The 15,190-nt window shown below is 44.0% G+C and overlaps 2 protein-coding genes across 3 annotated transcripts in view; one reads left to right on the top strand and one right to left on the bottom strand.

Annotated features, from left to right (window-relative positions):
• The window catches only part of Mog (myelin oligodendrocyte glycoprotein), a 40,616-nt gene extending 36,552 nt beyond the window's left edge, over window positions 1–4,064 (top strand). For both annotated transcript variants that reach the window (XM_040282251.2, XM_005338820.5), the window contains exons 4-8: window positions 1,352–1,372; window positions 1,621–1,641; window positions 3,061–3,177; window positions 3,454–3,474; window positions 3,904–4,064. In XM_040282251.2, coding sequence (XP_040138185.2) covers window positions 1,352–1,372; window positions 1,621–1,641; window positions 3,061–3,177; window positions 3,454–3,474; window positions 3,904–3,917 — 194 coding nt within the window. In that variant the 3' untranslated portion in view covers window positions 3,918–4,064. The remainder of the gene's footprint in view (window positions 1–1,351; window positions 1,373–1,620; window positions 1,642–3,060; window positions 3,178–3,453; window positions 3,475–3,903) is intronic.
• Window positions 1,862–14,434, bottom strand: Zfp57 (ZFP57 zinc finger protein). Its single transcript, XM_078020417.1, has 7 exons — window positions 14,236–14,434; window positions 13,325–13,498; window positions 11,680–11,768; window positions 9,682–10,228; window positions 8,948–9,074; window positions 7,829–7,933; window positions 1,862–6,057 (listed from the first exon to the last, which is right to left on the bottom strand). Exons 4-7 carry the CDS (start codon window positions 9,976–9,978, stop codon window positions 4,877–4,879), a joined length of 1,710 nt encoding a protein of 569 aa, XP_077876543.1. The 5' UTR covers window positions 9,979–10,228; window positions 11,680–11,768; window positions 13,325–13,498; window positions 14,236–14,434; the 3' UTR covers window positions 1,862–4,876.
• Between the last annotated feature and the right edge of the window lie 756 nt (window positions 14,435–15,190).

The following is a 15,190-nucleotide window of genomic DNA, read 5'->3' as shown; positions in this document are numbered from 1 at the left end:
ACCTATCACTCTCTCCTGCTACTAAGAGGATAAAGTAACAAGGAGGGTTTGGGTATACAAGGGAGAACAGGTATTAGTGGGATCTTGTGGGGTCTTTTCTGTCATCTTGAATTTATCTCAGATGCTCACTTCTCCCACCTGAAAAAACAAACAAACAAACAAACAAACAAACAAACAACAACAACAACAAAACCACCTTAATGGATCTTAGTGATTTGGAAGAATGAGAACGATGAAGTTGGGCAACTTGGGACTGGATTCTGTCTTAGGCACTGAACTATGACCAAAATTCTTCAGTTCTCCAAGCCCATTTCCTCATTTGTCAAGTAACCTTTCTCCCTCCTAAATTGTAGGGAGGATTAAAGGAGATAATGTTATGTAAAGTGCCCAATAAAGAACCAGTCACAAGGTAGCTGCTCACTAAAGATCTAGCTCCTCCCTTCCTCATTCAGATGGAAAGTGGGTTTAGTTTTACAAAATGACAACCCAGTGGGGTAGAGTGAAAGAACTACCAAAAAAGGAACAAAGAGCAGTGGGAGAGGTAATAAAGTCCTAGGATGATTTGGGGCCTTGCTGTTTACCGAGGTTCTTTTTTTGCCTGGCGGTGGGAAGTGTTGAACCCAGGAGCACTTTACCACAGAGCTTACACTCCCAGACTCCCGTGTTTTTGAGATGGAGTCTAGCTAAGGCTGGCCTCAAACTTGTAATTCGCCTGCTTCAGCCTTCTGAGTCATTGGTATTAAAGGCATACACCAGGGCTGGGGCCATGGCTCAGTGGTAGAGTGCTCGCCTAGCATGTGTGAGGCACTGGGTTTGATCCTCAGCACCACATAATAATAAAATAAAGATATCATGCCCACCTATAACTAAAAATATTTTAAAAAAAGGCATACACCACTGTGCCTGGCTTTACTGAGGTTTTTGAGAGCTTTGGAAGTTCTAGCGGGGAACATATATACTCATGTACCCTTGACCGAAGAACATTGGAGTTCTCCTCTTCAACTGAGGGTACAGCTTCTGGAGGAAAGGGACACCTGCCTAGCCAACGAGATCAGCTGAATCAACATTGGCAATCAACGGGTTGACAGATGTTTGCCCCTCACATCCTATTTACTGAAGTTCTGGACTAGAGAAGTCTTTTGCATTGTTTCACTATTCAATCCAGACAATAGCCAGGGACAGAGCCAAACCCTTGGTTTCAAATCTAGACCTTTTCCTGCTCTCCTGCAGACACTCTTAGGCTGTAGAGAAATAGCCTGCGCAAAGGGCTACGGCACTGGGCACTGGGTATGGACAGACTCCTATCTAGTGCCAGAGCAGGAACTAAAAATGTTGCCTTTTTCTGTTTTAGGAAAACTCCGAGCAGAAATAGGTAAGTTCCAGCTACCCTCCCTCTTCAATTGGGAAATTCACTATTTATAAAACAATAACCAGCCTCGAATTGTAGAGGGTCTTCCTCTCCGTACCTTTAGCCAGAGCAGAAGTAAAATCCTATAGCTTCCCTTCCTCTCCTGGGTCAGGACTAGAACAAATTTTAAGTGATTAAATAACAGACTCAAGAGAAGAAAAGATGCTCTTAGATGGCCCTATTAAATCCATTGTTATTTGTTCTTCTTTCAGAGAATCTTCACCGGACCTTCGGTAAGTACAGGTATATCACGGTAAGTCAGGTGTCTCAGGGCCCTCCCGGGTCAACTTGGTTTTTCAACCAGGTTCCAGTCACCTGGAGGAAAAAGAACCTTTGGTTTCTGATGGTTATTCTCCCTCTTTTTTCTATCTTTAAATATGTCATCATTTGCATCTAGGATTGGTTAAAATAGCAAATACTATTATACCATGTGCCAGGTACTATACCAACAGCTTTACAAAATTTAAAAAAATTTTTTAATATTTAGTTATACATGACAGTAGAATGTATTTTGGCAGAATATACATACATAAAATATAACGTATTCTGTTTATATTCCCACTCTTGTACTCATACATGATGTGTCGTGTATACAAATACAGGGCTAGGAAAGTTATGTCCAATTAATTCTACTGTCTTTTCTATTCCTTTACAAATGTAAAGTGTTAAATCCTTACACATTTTTCTTTTAGGAATTACAAAAGGAAGATAAACACAAACTTTGTGTATAGTTGGAGAGGTGAAACATACTTGAAATAACAGAACAAAACAAAACACACATATCTACTGTACTTACATGGCAGAGTGAATTTTCATAAGTGTAGACCAAGTAACCATACTCAACTAATCAGGGAAGGTTTTTTGGAGCAGTAATGCCACAAGCCCCAAGAGAAAGTTGATCCCTTGAGGATATGGTCTCTGTCTTTTTCATTTACTATAGATTGTTCTGTGCCTAAGGACAATGCCAACAGAAGAGCATCCAATATTTGTGCTGAAAAGAATGAATTTCATAGAAATTAGAAGATGGCATTAGGCAGAGCACAGGCATTCACTATGCTGAGTAGCCTTTCCTGCTGCCTCATACACATGTAAGAGCAAGAGGATCTTTATTTTGTAGGATTTTGAACTCTTTTTGTACCATGAAAGGATCCCTTCTTCTTCTTCTTCTTTTTTTTTTTTTTTTGTTGAGAATTAAACCCAGGGCCTTGCACTTGCTAAAACAAATGCTCTACCACCAAGTCACATTCCCATCCCCAGAAAGTTTTTAAATGTACACGTTACACATAGGATTACAACAAAATCTGTGTTGGAATACAGCTATCAACACATAAACAAACTGATATATTAACAAATAACAAAAGTAACACATAAATACAGTAGCAGCAACTCTCAACATAAACAGCACCTGGAGATTTTTGTAACAACTCCAATGGGATGGAAAACATCTGTGATTTCCGGTGGCAATGAAAGTACAGGTACTGCTGATACTGTGATGTGAATAAAGACGTGGTGCTTCTCATCCAAGTTCATGGACTCCCTGGACTCTATCCTGAGTCCTTTGGTGTTCTTGGACCAGAAGCCTCAAAAGGAGAAGAGTAGGTGAATATGAGCGGAAATACATATTAACCCTGTTTGTTTGATGAACAATTCAGATCGCCACTTTCTGAGGGTGCCCTGCTGGAAGATAACCCTGTTTGTAATTGTACCAGTTCTTGGACCCCTGGTTGCCTTGATCATCTGCTACAACTGGTTACATCGAAGACTGGCAGGTGAGGTAGTGGGGAGGAGACAGTAAATAGAATCACTAAGCAGTGGGGGACCCAGGCAGCCCTGACTGGGAAACAGTGCAACCAGAACCCTGGAATTCCTCTTCTGTCCTCATGCCCATTGGCAGGCTCCTCAGAGGAGTTGCTAGGAGATTTGCTTACGAAATCTGTGGGGCCCCCTCAATGGAAAGGGAAGGGTCATGTTGAGTGTCCACAGGGAGGATGTGAGAGCGGGTAGCCATCTTCCATTGATCATCTATTTATTTCTCTTGTTTGCAGGGCAGTTTCTTGAGGAACTAAGTAAGTTCTCTTCTCTTTTTTATAAACTGAGAACAAAAAGCCAGGAAAGGGAAACTGAAGCTACAAAGAAGGGGTTACTGAAGATGCCCAATCCCAGGACAGGAGGGGCTGGAAAGCATGGTGGAGGAGGACTCACCCTGTGAGGGAGAGGGAAGAAGGCAGTTGTCAGATTCAAGTTTACAGGTGGCAGAGAGGGAAGCTGGGCTGCTCCCATCTACTGTCTCATCTGCTCTACCCGAAGTGCCCTCCAGTAGGAATCTCCCCTCCCATTCTCAACAGCAGCTGCCCAGTGCTTCACCTCCGAGACCAACTACCAAGGCAGCCACAGAAATAAGATGTCCTCAGGGGTCTTTTCATTTCCCAGATTCAGGGGTTTCATGATAGAAACTTCTGACATTGATTTTTCAAGTTATTTTCTCCTTCTTCTAGGAAATCCCTTCTGAGTGCCGTGGCATTTTGACGAGGTTGGAGGCGAGCCTGGTGGGTCCAGAGACTGATCCTTGGGGATGTCTCATCCATCAAGTTGCACACTCACTGGCCACTTCTAGAAACATTCTGAATTCAAAATAGAACTGATTTCCCTTCTGTCATCTACCTTTTCTCTTCCTTTCCTCAGCTCCTTCCTTTGCCATTTTTTTGCTTCCCATGTTTCTCCTCCTCTCCATCTTTCACTAGGAAGCCCTCTCTGGCTAAAGCCAGGTGGGTCTCTTTTCTTCATCAGAGGACACCTGTGCTGGAGAGTAACACAGACAGGAGGAGTTCTCCCACAAACAAGACCAAGATCCTCCTCACTGCCAATTACAGAACATCTAATTTGCAAATGGTGGTTGTTTCTTCCAAGACTGAGCCCTTATTGAGCAGAGCTGAGAGGGTAGAAGGGAAGGAATAGGAAGAGTCCAAAATATCAAAGAGGGAGCTGAATGAGCTGCAGAGTGAGGATGTAGGGAGCCCTAACCAAGACCTGGAAGTGGGAGAGAACATAGAATCCCGGCCAGAACTCCATCTCGTCTATGCAGCCTATGGAGGGCCACAGGAAGCAATGCATGGGAACTGAGCAGCACATCCACTTTAGAATGGTTTCCCTTCTATTTCCACAACTTCTCTGCATCCCTCACACTTTCTCTCCTCTAATCCCTTTCTCCCATCTTCATACCTATCACAGTAGACATTGTTTTATTCAACAAATACTACGTGATGATCTATCAGACACAAAGAAACAAGTTAGGTGCTAATTAATGAGTTTCTATATGCACACATCCTTTCCCTTTTCTTTTTTATTTTATTCATCATCCATTCACCTCTCTCCCCCTACTCAAGCCTCCTGACCCTGGAGGTCAGTCCTCAGGAAAACCAAACACAAAGACCTCTGTTGCAAAGGTCATTTATTTATGTTTTGAGATCCTCACTGCCTCCTTCGCCTGGTCTCCTTTGCATGCCTTCTCCCATACTGTATCTCTCCTGGGGATATGGATTCCTGAAGATCTATTTCCTCCATGTCTCTAATCCTTCCCAGTCGCGGGGAATCATGAAAGCAGCCAAGGCTCTGGCCCAGGATTACCCAGCATATATGGGGACTGCCTAGGTACTGTTCCTTGCCTTTATAGCTCCTCCAGTGATTCAGAAGGTCTTCTTTCTCCCCAAAGCAGAGGTCACAGATGGGGCATCGGTAGATCTTTTGTTTCCAGTGAGTCTGCTGGTGCTTGGAGAGCCAGAAGGATGAGCTGAAGGACTTGCCACAATAGAAGCAGCAGGTAGGCTGCTCTGTGAGGTGAACCTTCTGGTGACTGGAGAGAGAGGCTTTGTTGGTAAAAGTCAAGGGACAATGTGGGCAAGAGAAGACCTTGAATCTTGAGGGTTGCACTGTAATAGAGTTGGATCTGGTATTCCGGTAGGAGGATCTACTGTCTGGTGCTTGTGTCCTGGTCACAGAATTCTTAGTTTTAAATCTGGGTTCCTGGATCCTAGCCATTGGTGCCTGGTTCACAAGTCCCTGGATGGACTTCTGTCTTGTGACAATGGACTCCCGCAATCCAGCTGTGGTGCCTGAAATCCTCACAATATGCTTCTGGTTTCCAGCCACTGGCTCCTGGTTTTTGTGTATCTTCTGATGGCGTTTGAGCTCAGATCTGTCCCGGAAGCACTTCCCACACACAGAGCACGAGTGGGGCCGGTAATTCAAATGAACACGGCGGTGCCGACTCAGTCCAGAAGCGTCACAGTAGGTCTTATCACAGAGTAAGCAACGGAAGGGCCTCTCTCCATGATGTCTGCGCCTGTGGTGGCTGAGGGCCTTGCGGCTCCAGAACAACTTTCCACACCGGTTACAGATGTTAGTCTGCTTAGGGTTGTGAACAAACTGATGACTGGAGAGATGGCTGTGGAGGTGGGAGCTCTTTCTGAAACACCTGCCACAGGTGTTGCAGAGAAAGGGTGGCCCAGGTTGGGATGTTCGGAACACTGAGATCCTGCCAGAAGGTGGTCTCTGGCTTGTCCCTCTGTGAATAAGGGAGACTTTCTTGTCATCACTAGTCCCCTCATTTCTCAGATTCTGACCTGGCTCTTGAAGTTCTTCTTTCTTGTCTCCTGTAGCAAATGAGGAAGTATCAATGACACAAGATTCACAAGGCAAAGGCCAGTACAACCTCTCCCTCCAGTGTGAGCCACTTCCCCTTCTGCCATCACTTTCCCACCTGCACATTTACCCTCACCCTTAAACTTCATAGGATGGAGACAAGAATAACTTTAGGCTTTTCAAATTATAAGCAAATAGGGCTGCGGCTGAGGCTCAGTGGCAGAGCGCTTGCCTAGCATGTTTGAAGCACCGAGTTCAATTCTTAGCACTGCCTAAAAAACTAAACAAATAAAGGCATGCTGTCCATCCACAACTATAAAAAAAAATTATAAGCAAATAAAAGTTTAACTGGAATCTTCCAACAATGTCAGAGATCTATATTTTAACTTATGGCCACATTTCTTGAAATTTATTTTCCCATTCCAATATTGTCCACACTCCCACAGACACTCACTCCACAGATATCCACAAATGACCACACAATGTATAGTAATCTACCATATTTGTGACTTTAAATTTCATGGTTTCAGTTATCCACAATCAACCACAGTCTAAAAATATTACATGGAAAATTCCAGAATTTGAGAGAGAAAAAAGACCATATTCACAGAACTTTTTTTATAAGTGTTCTATTTTATTATTATTGTTTAATGCCGTACTGTTCCTAATTTATAAATTAAATTTAGCTGGGCAAGGACTGGGAATGTAGCTCAGCAGTAAAGTGTCCCTGGTACCATTACTGAAAATTGAACCCAGAGATGCTCTGTCACTGAGCCACATCTCCAGCCCTTTTTATTTTTTTATCTGGAGACAGAGTCTTGCTAAATTGCCTAGGCTGGCCTCAAACTTGCAATCCTTCTGTCTTAACCTCCTAAGTAGGTGGGATTATGGGCCAATTCCACTGTGCCTGGTATCCACAGGGGGTTTTGGAAGACTTCTCTGTGGATAAGGGAGCACTCTATCCCCAGTCCAAGGAGGACTACTATATCATGCAAATTGGAACATTTGAGAATAAAGATATGTTATTACTAATTAAACTGGAAACCAGGCATGGTTGTGTAGGCCTGTAATCTCAGTTACTTTGGAAGCTGAGGCAGAAGAATGGCAAGTTAGAGGCCAACTTCAGCAACTTAGGGAGACCCAAATAAAAAACAAAAAGGACTGGAGTTGTAGATCAGTGGTAGAGAGCCCCCTGGGTTCAGTCCCTAGTGCTCCTTAATTAATCAATCAATTAATTAAGTGTCATAGGAATAAAAAGGGATAGGGACATAGCTCAGTAGTGGAGGTTTGCCTAGCATGCAAGGAGCCCAGAGTTCAATCCCCAGTACCGCCAAAAAAAAAAAAAAAAAAAAAAAATCTATCAAGTTGGCATAAGAAGTATAAACGAGGACAGGTCTAGCAAATTGGGAGATGTAATCAGTCTGGCTTGATATCTTCTTACTCCTTATTCTACTCCCAGGAATAAGTCTTCCCTTCTCCAATCCACCCTCAACTTTTCTATCCTGCTTCTATTTTCTTTTGGAAAGAAATTTTCATCATAGGGGTATTAGCTGACAAAGCTACTCAGATAAGACATCATTTGTCCTGAAAGGCTTAGACATTCATCACCAAGTCAAGGATTCAGCCTTTCATCTCCAGGTCTCTTTTAGCTCCAAGCCTAACCAGGCTGGAAAAATGGATGATAGGAGAGAACACAGAGAACCTTTATTCTCTCAGTGAGCTCTCCACCCTTCCAGGGATTGCCTTGGGCCCTTTTGATTTTGTCTCCTTTGCAACTCTTACCTGAAGGGAGGCCTTCTCTGTTTGGCTGATGGAGATCTGCTTTCTTCTGTCTCTCTTCTTTCTCAAGCTTGGTGACCACATCTGATTTAGGCAGAAATATTCCTCCTGGTAAGTGGTAATGAAAGAAAGAGTAAAGCTGGGACCAGGCTTGGACCCTTCACATCTGTTGAGGTAAACAGGTTACTTTTTATATGCTTGTTTTAAGAACCTTAATCTGGAGGGCTCTGTACTTGATGAACAGAATGTGACAGAACTTATGATGTGCCAACTTGCAAGCTCAGGCCTTAGTAGATCAGTAGCTACCACATCCTGTCCTTTGAAACATCCTCTCATCCAGGAACCATGGCTCACCCCTGTGATTCCAGAGACTCAGCAGTCTGAGGCAGGAGGATTGCAAGTTCAAAGCTAACCTTAGCAATTTAGTGAGGCCGTCAGTAACTTTGCAAGACCCTGTCTCAAAATAAAAAATAAAACGGGCTGGAGGTGTGACTAAGTGGTAAAGCACCCGTGAATTAAATCCCCAGAATAACAAAAACAACAACAAAAAAACCCCTCTTGCAACCCAGCTTCCATGCTAGAAGGGAGCTCAAGCAGCCCTATGGAAAATTCTATAGGAAGAGGAACTCGGGTTCCTGTCCAAGCTTCCAGTCAAAAGCTACTGTGAATTTATCAGCCACATGAATAATCCATCATCAAAATGGATCCTCTAGCCCCAATAGCCACTCCAGCCATCACCATATTAAACCAAAACAAGATTTCCTTATTGAGCCCTGCCCAGACTATAGATCTGTGAGTCAAATAAACAATTATGATTTAAGTCCTTAAAAAACAAATTTAATCTGTACACTTAGATGCAGAAACACATTGCAAAAGGCCAGATTCTAAGTGCCTGGCACATGAGTGAAATAATAAATATAGGTTGGACGAATAGACAAATTTGCATATTCAGAGAACTCTGTCATCATGTTACAAGTGTTATGTCTGCCTTTATGCAGATTTTCATTTCTTTTCCTTTTACCCCCGAGCTTAGTGACCCATATTTTCCACATCTGGAAGGCACAGAACTAGTTCAGTGAAGCTAACTGTGCCCAGGTAATGACTCAGGACCCCACCTCTTACCCACAGACTCCAGGTTTTTGCAGGTTTCTGACATAACAACCTGGTAAAGAGCTCTCTGACTGGCATCTAGACATTCCCACTCTTCCCAGGTGAAATTCACTGCCACATCCTCAAAGGTGACAGGCATCTGGAAGAGTAGAACAGATTCAGAGTGTGTATATACATGACACTCAAGATTCAAAGAACTGAGCCAGGCATGCCTATAATCCCAGTGGCTCAGGAGGCCAAGACAGGAGAATCACAAGTTCAAAGCCAGCCTCAGCAATGGTGAGGCACTAAGCAACTCAGTGAGACCCTGTCTCTAAATAAAATACAAAATAGGGCTGGGGATGGGGCTCAGTGGTTGAATACCCCTGAGTTCAATCCCTGATACCCCCTCCCCTACCCAAAAAAAGATTCAGAGAACTAAAACCTAAGAGAAAAATAAAACCATGGAAGGAAGAGAGAAATTTTAAAAAGACAGGTACTAAGCCAGCAACTGTGACCTACAGAAAGGAAAGGAAAGATGCAGAAAAATGAAAAGAAGATGTGGTGGGAAAGGGAGTGGGATGTGCAGAATATGACTAGAAAAGAAAAGCAAAGACCCACAGGCAGGAGAATAGATGAAAGAGCTCCTGGAGACTAGGACCTGGTCCCTCCCTCTTTCTAGCTAGTTCTCCTTACTTTCAACCACAGTCTCTCTTCTTGGCTTCCTGAAAGGATGTTGCCACCCCACCCACCTAAGAGTGCCGTACCTTCTCTTCTGTGGTGTCTCTTTCTAGCTTTATCCACTCCTGACCTAGCCCCCAAGGAAGACTGTACTCCTTCTTAGAGCTCTCTACCTCCCCAAAACTGGGCAGATGGAGAGGCCCTGCAAAGTCTGGAGGGTTTGATATGGCTTCCCGTGACAAGCACTTCTGCTTCAAGGGACTGTCTTCTTTCTTTGTTGTGCCGTCCAAAGTCTCCTCTTTTACCATTGAGAACACCTTTGGTTCCCTCAAAGTCTGGGCTGCAGAATTCAGGGACCTGGTCATCCTTCGCTCAGCTGCCATTGTCCAGTAATGCCAGGCTGAAGGCAGGTGTCTACCTTCTGTTTCAGCCTGCTTTATGGAATTGGCTGGTGCCTACCTCTAGGAACCTGAGGTCAGAGAGAAACAAAACATATGAGGAAGAAGGAGAGTAAGAAACAACTCCTGGGGCTGGGGATGTGGCTCAAGCGGTAGCGCGCTCGCCTGGCATGCGTGCGGCCCGGGTTCGATCCTCAGCACCACATACAATCGAAGATGTTGTGTCCGCCGAGAACTAAGAAATAATAAATAAATATTAAAAATTCTCTCTCTCTCTCTCTCAAAAAAAAAAAAAAAAAGAAACAACTCCTTATTTGGTCAGTGAACACCAAGAGTTATTAACCCTCTACTCTGTATCACTGAAACCTCTTAGCAATGCCCATTGAGGTAACAATTATTGGCACCATCTTAAAGTATGCAAATATAGAAATGCTGAGTAACTTGGAGAAGATACTCTTGATCCATGGGAAAGTTAATTGTTGAAACCCTACTCAGTACCACTGAAAAGCATATATCTAGGGCATCCAGATCTGAATCTTCTGAATCTGTCATAAACCACCTCGAATGAGTCTCTTCATTTTCTCTGACTTGGTTTCATTGGAAATGTGAAAATAAAGAAGACATTCTCTAAGATCTCTTCCAGAGATAAATACACACACACACACACACACACACACACACACACACACACACATATATATATATTTTAAATGATTCTTTGACCTAGATTTTCTTCTTCTCCTTCTCCTGGTGCTGGGTCTCAGGCCTAGGGTTTTGCATGTTAAGCAAACACTAAGCTACAACCGAAGCCTGTGATAAGTCTTAAATCAGAAACGCATTTAATGTACCTAACCTACAGAACACCTTGGCTTAGCAACAAAGCACACTGCAGAGTATCAGTTGTTTCCTCTCCTTATCATGTGCCTAACAAGAAGCTGAAGCTCAATGACACTACACAGCTTCAGGACAATATCAGAGGCAGGGCACAGTGGTGCATGTCTGTAATCCCATGGCTCTAGAGGCTAAAGCAGGAGGATCAAAAGTTCAAAGCCAGCCTTAACAGCTTAGTGAGGCCCTAAGTAATTTAGCAAGCAAGACCCTATCTCTAAATAAAATATAAAAAAAGGTTCGGGCATGTGGCTCAGTAGTTGAGTCCCCCCTGGGTTCAATCCCTGGTACCAAAAGAGAGAGAGAGAGAGAGAGAGAGAGAGAGAGAGAGGAGAGAATATCAGAGTATTATATGTATATCACTAGCCTGGGAAAAAGATCCAAATTCAAAATCCAAAGTACAATCTCAACTGAATGGGTAAGGCTTTCCTAACACTGCAAAGTCAAAATACATTAGTTAAACAATCATGTCATTGTGAGCCAGAGAGCATCTAAACAGCACAATGCTTGTAAAGAATAATACTGACAACAACACAACAGCTCTCACTTATTCAGGAGTCACAATGTGCCAAGCACTGTAGCTCCCTGCTCACTTCAAAGAGTTCTTGCTCTGATGCAAACATGCTAGAACACCAGTTCCTGCTAACAACCACTCACCCACATCTTCCCTCCCTTCAGATGCTAAGAAAAGTATATTAAACTGTTGACTTTTTTTTCTCCTTTCATTTTTTGGAAGGGTAATGAAAGTAATAAATGCCAGCAAGGAAAATGACATTTGAGTAAAAGTGAATTGGGTACCTCCAAAGATGTGATGATAACTGCAGTCCTAGAATCTGAAGTTACTTTCTTCTTCTTTCCTCTCTCCTCTCTCCCTTTTCCTTTCAAGGCTATTCATGAGGGGGGGGAAAAAAAAGGACTATTTATTGGTGAAGGCATTCCTGCACTCTCTGTCTGACAGGGTCACAGCATGGGGGATGCTGCCACAGGTCTGCAAGGCAGGAACAACCTACAAGGCAGTACCGCACAGCACCACCATACCAGCATACCACCGCACCAAATCAGAACCATTAGGAATGTTAAGTGTTTTGTTTATAATATTCATGATATGGATTATTAACAGGGCATATTGCCTGAGGTCGCAGGAAAATTCCCAGAATGAGACTAAGGATACAATTGAGATATGCCATGAGGTGTATTTCAATGTCTCTCAAGATACAAACAATAGTGTTATTCCTCAAGCCTGAACAACAAGAAATATTTATCCCATGGTTAATCATTTACACACTAGCCCACCCCCCCAACCCCATCCTGAAGCCACAACCTGTACAACAGCCTCGCTACAGAAAAACAATTGCTGCGCCAACAGTACAAGGACCACAGTATGTAGCTTATGGTATCCCCTCGAGGACAAGAGGCTAATAAAAATACATTCCCCAACCAATAGACCCTCCTTTGCTTTACACAGAAACTTATGATGAAAATGGAAAACACACTGTTAATATAAATGACATAGGAGTTGAGGTGTAAAGCCTGCCCTTTAAAGATTACAAAGACATAAGAATTGGTGTGCTTTGACCAAGGATCAAGGAAGTTCTTTAAGAAAGCAGTTGAATAGGTCATAAGAAAAAAGGAAATTATCTTAGAAATTAAAAATAGAATAATATAAAATTAACATAGATATATTTTAGTTTAGAAGAAAGCTTACCAATAATCATAAGTATGCTTTAAAGTTAAAAGTTAATGAAATAATTATAGGTATGCTTGAAAGTTAGAAGTGAATAATAGGTCAGGAGTCATGTAGTCTAGTTGCTGTCGCCTAGCACCTAGTGATTGACATGAAAACGTAAAAGCTTAATCATGATTGTCTAAGGTTACAGAAAAATAATGAACAATGTACTCAATATCTTAGGTAATCAATGTATGTCAGAAAAGATTGTAACTCCTGAAAATTATGTAAATAAAAAAAGTTTCGGGCTTTAAAGCTATCCATCAACTACCTGAAAAACACACCTGTAAAAAAGGTATAAAAATAAAGGTCCCTCCAGGGGTAGAGAGAGATGTCTTCTGGAAGTTGCTCATAACTTGCAACCTTTCGTCCTGACTCTTCTTCTTTCGCCCACGCCACTCCTCCTTCAGGACCACCCTGGACCTCAGCAATTTATGATCAGCTGGGTGTGGTAATGCAGGCCAGAAATCCCAGCGATTTAGAAAGCTGAGGCAGGAGGATTCCAAGTTCAAGGCCAGACTAGCAAGACCTTGTCTCAAAAAACAAAAAGCGCTGGGATGTAGCTCAGTGATAGAGTGTCCCTGGGTTCTGGGTTCAAGAACCAGTATCAGGGGAGATAACAAGACTATTCATGGCCATTTTTATGAAGTAAAGAGATCTATTTTCCAGCCAATTGCACTTTAAACGGCCTCAATGATAATGTCCTTAAAGACTTGCCTTTCCACTCGCCAGCATGGAAGAACTCTGCTGTCATCAGTACTTAAGATGGCTTTTGATGAGAGTGGCAGGAAGAGGTCCTTGATCAGGATTCTATCTTCTGTCAGGGTTGTCTCTCTGGCGGCCTACGCGAGTACTTTCTTTGTCCATAGGACCCCGGAACTCAACAGGGGTCTGGAGTGGAAGGAAGCTAGATATGACTCACCAGACTTTTGGCTATTAAGGGGCCGGAAGTCACAGCAGGCTTACACGTACCGGCCAGTCCCCACCCTTCCAGAAAGCAATTCCTGTTGGAATGTGTCGCCATTTTCCAGTCCTGAACCAAATCAGTCTTTCTCCAAACCAAAACCCTATCATAATTTCCCACAGGAAATTCTCAAAATGCCCCTTAAATCCCCAACACACCCTCAAGGCTTTGTGGGATGTGCCCTCGAGGTCCCAAACCCGGGTATTCAGCCTCGTGAATATTCTGCCCTTCAGCGAACAGCCCAACACTCGTCCCTCTAACGTGGCCTTTGGGTCGCTGCTCAGGCCTCCCAAGGATACTGTCCAGTCACTGTGCCTCCCAGGCCGGTCAGATCACGGCTCCTGGTGGCTGCTTGGGGCCCCGACTATTCACTCACAGCGTTACATAGCGCTCCGGTGGGAGCCCGGCTGTTCTGCTCACCACTGCGGCGCACAGCAGGGGCTAACACTCACCGAACAGCTTCGGTGCTCTGAAATAGACTCACTGACTTGGACGGCACTGTCCTGAAACCCTCTTTTCTGGCATCACAACTCAACACGTGCCAGGACCCTTTCCTTGGCGCAAGCCCCCAGGGTGGCGGGAGTGGACACTGCACCAAGCCACACACACCTGGCTAAGTCTGGGATCCCACAAGTTGGAAGTTTCCCCAAGATTAGGGCCTCACCCTGCCGAGGTGAAGGATGGAGCAATACCGGACAAATACCCTCCATCAGATTCCACCGCAAGGAGCGCCACTCTTCGCTGCCTTACTCACCAGTCTAGCCCCGATCTGATTTCCGCGCGTAACGTCTTTGTAGCGGGTGGCTGGAGCACTCCGCCCGGGCACAAAGTCCAGAGCGCTCGCAACCCCGCCCAAATCCCGCCTGCTTCCGCTGGTTAGCAGTGCGCAAGCCACCTCCTACGTAGCCAAGTGACCCAGCACAGTCGGTGGTCTAGCCAAGGTCAGGAGTTTGCATCCCAATTTTAACGCAGAGAGAGCACTGCCTTGCCCTACCAACTCGCTCCACCTACCAATTGATAGCCACTGGTCCCACTTCATGCTAGGATTTCCCCTTTACTCTTGGAAAAAATATGGACCAAATTACCTCGATTAAAATCACAAAACCACTAAAAATTTGGGGAGGAGGGTTGACTTGGTGAGGGAAAATGAAAATTTTACAGCCCCTCAAGCACACAGCATCTTAGAAAAGTAAAAGTTAAGGAGTGAAATCAATGAGACTTGATTGATGCCCAGACACTAGATAAAGGCGGGGAGAACCATGGACCGCGTCAAGATCAAGTCCTAGAGCCAGCGCATTGGCGCACGCCTGTAATCCCAGGGGCTCAGGAGGCTGAGACTAGAAGATCCGGAGTTCAAAGTCAGCCTCAGCCACAGCAAGGCGCTGAGCAACTCAGCGAGACCATCTCTAAATAAAATGCAAAATAGGGCTAGCGATGTAGCCCAGTGGTTGAGTGTCCCCGAGTTCAATTTCCAATACCCCTCTCCCCCCCAAAATAATCAAGTTCTAGTAGTTACTACTCCTCATTTACGGGAACCCAGTTCTCTGTGATCTTTTATTTTATTTTAAAAAATCTCTTTGGGGCTGGGGATGTAGCTCAAGCGGTAGCACACTCCCCTG

This window comes from Ictidomys tridecemlineatus, chromosome 8 (assembly GCF_052094955.1).
Source record: "Ictidomys tridecemlineatus isolate mIctTri1 chromosome 8, mIctTri1.hap1, whole genome shotgun sequence".
Lineage (NCBI taxonomy): Eukaryota > Metazoa > Chordata > Mammalia > Rodentia > Sciuridae > Ictidomys > Ictidomys tridecemlineatus.
Note: the sequence above shows the minus strand (reverse complement) of the source record. Positions and strands in the feature narration are given on the sequence as shown.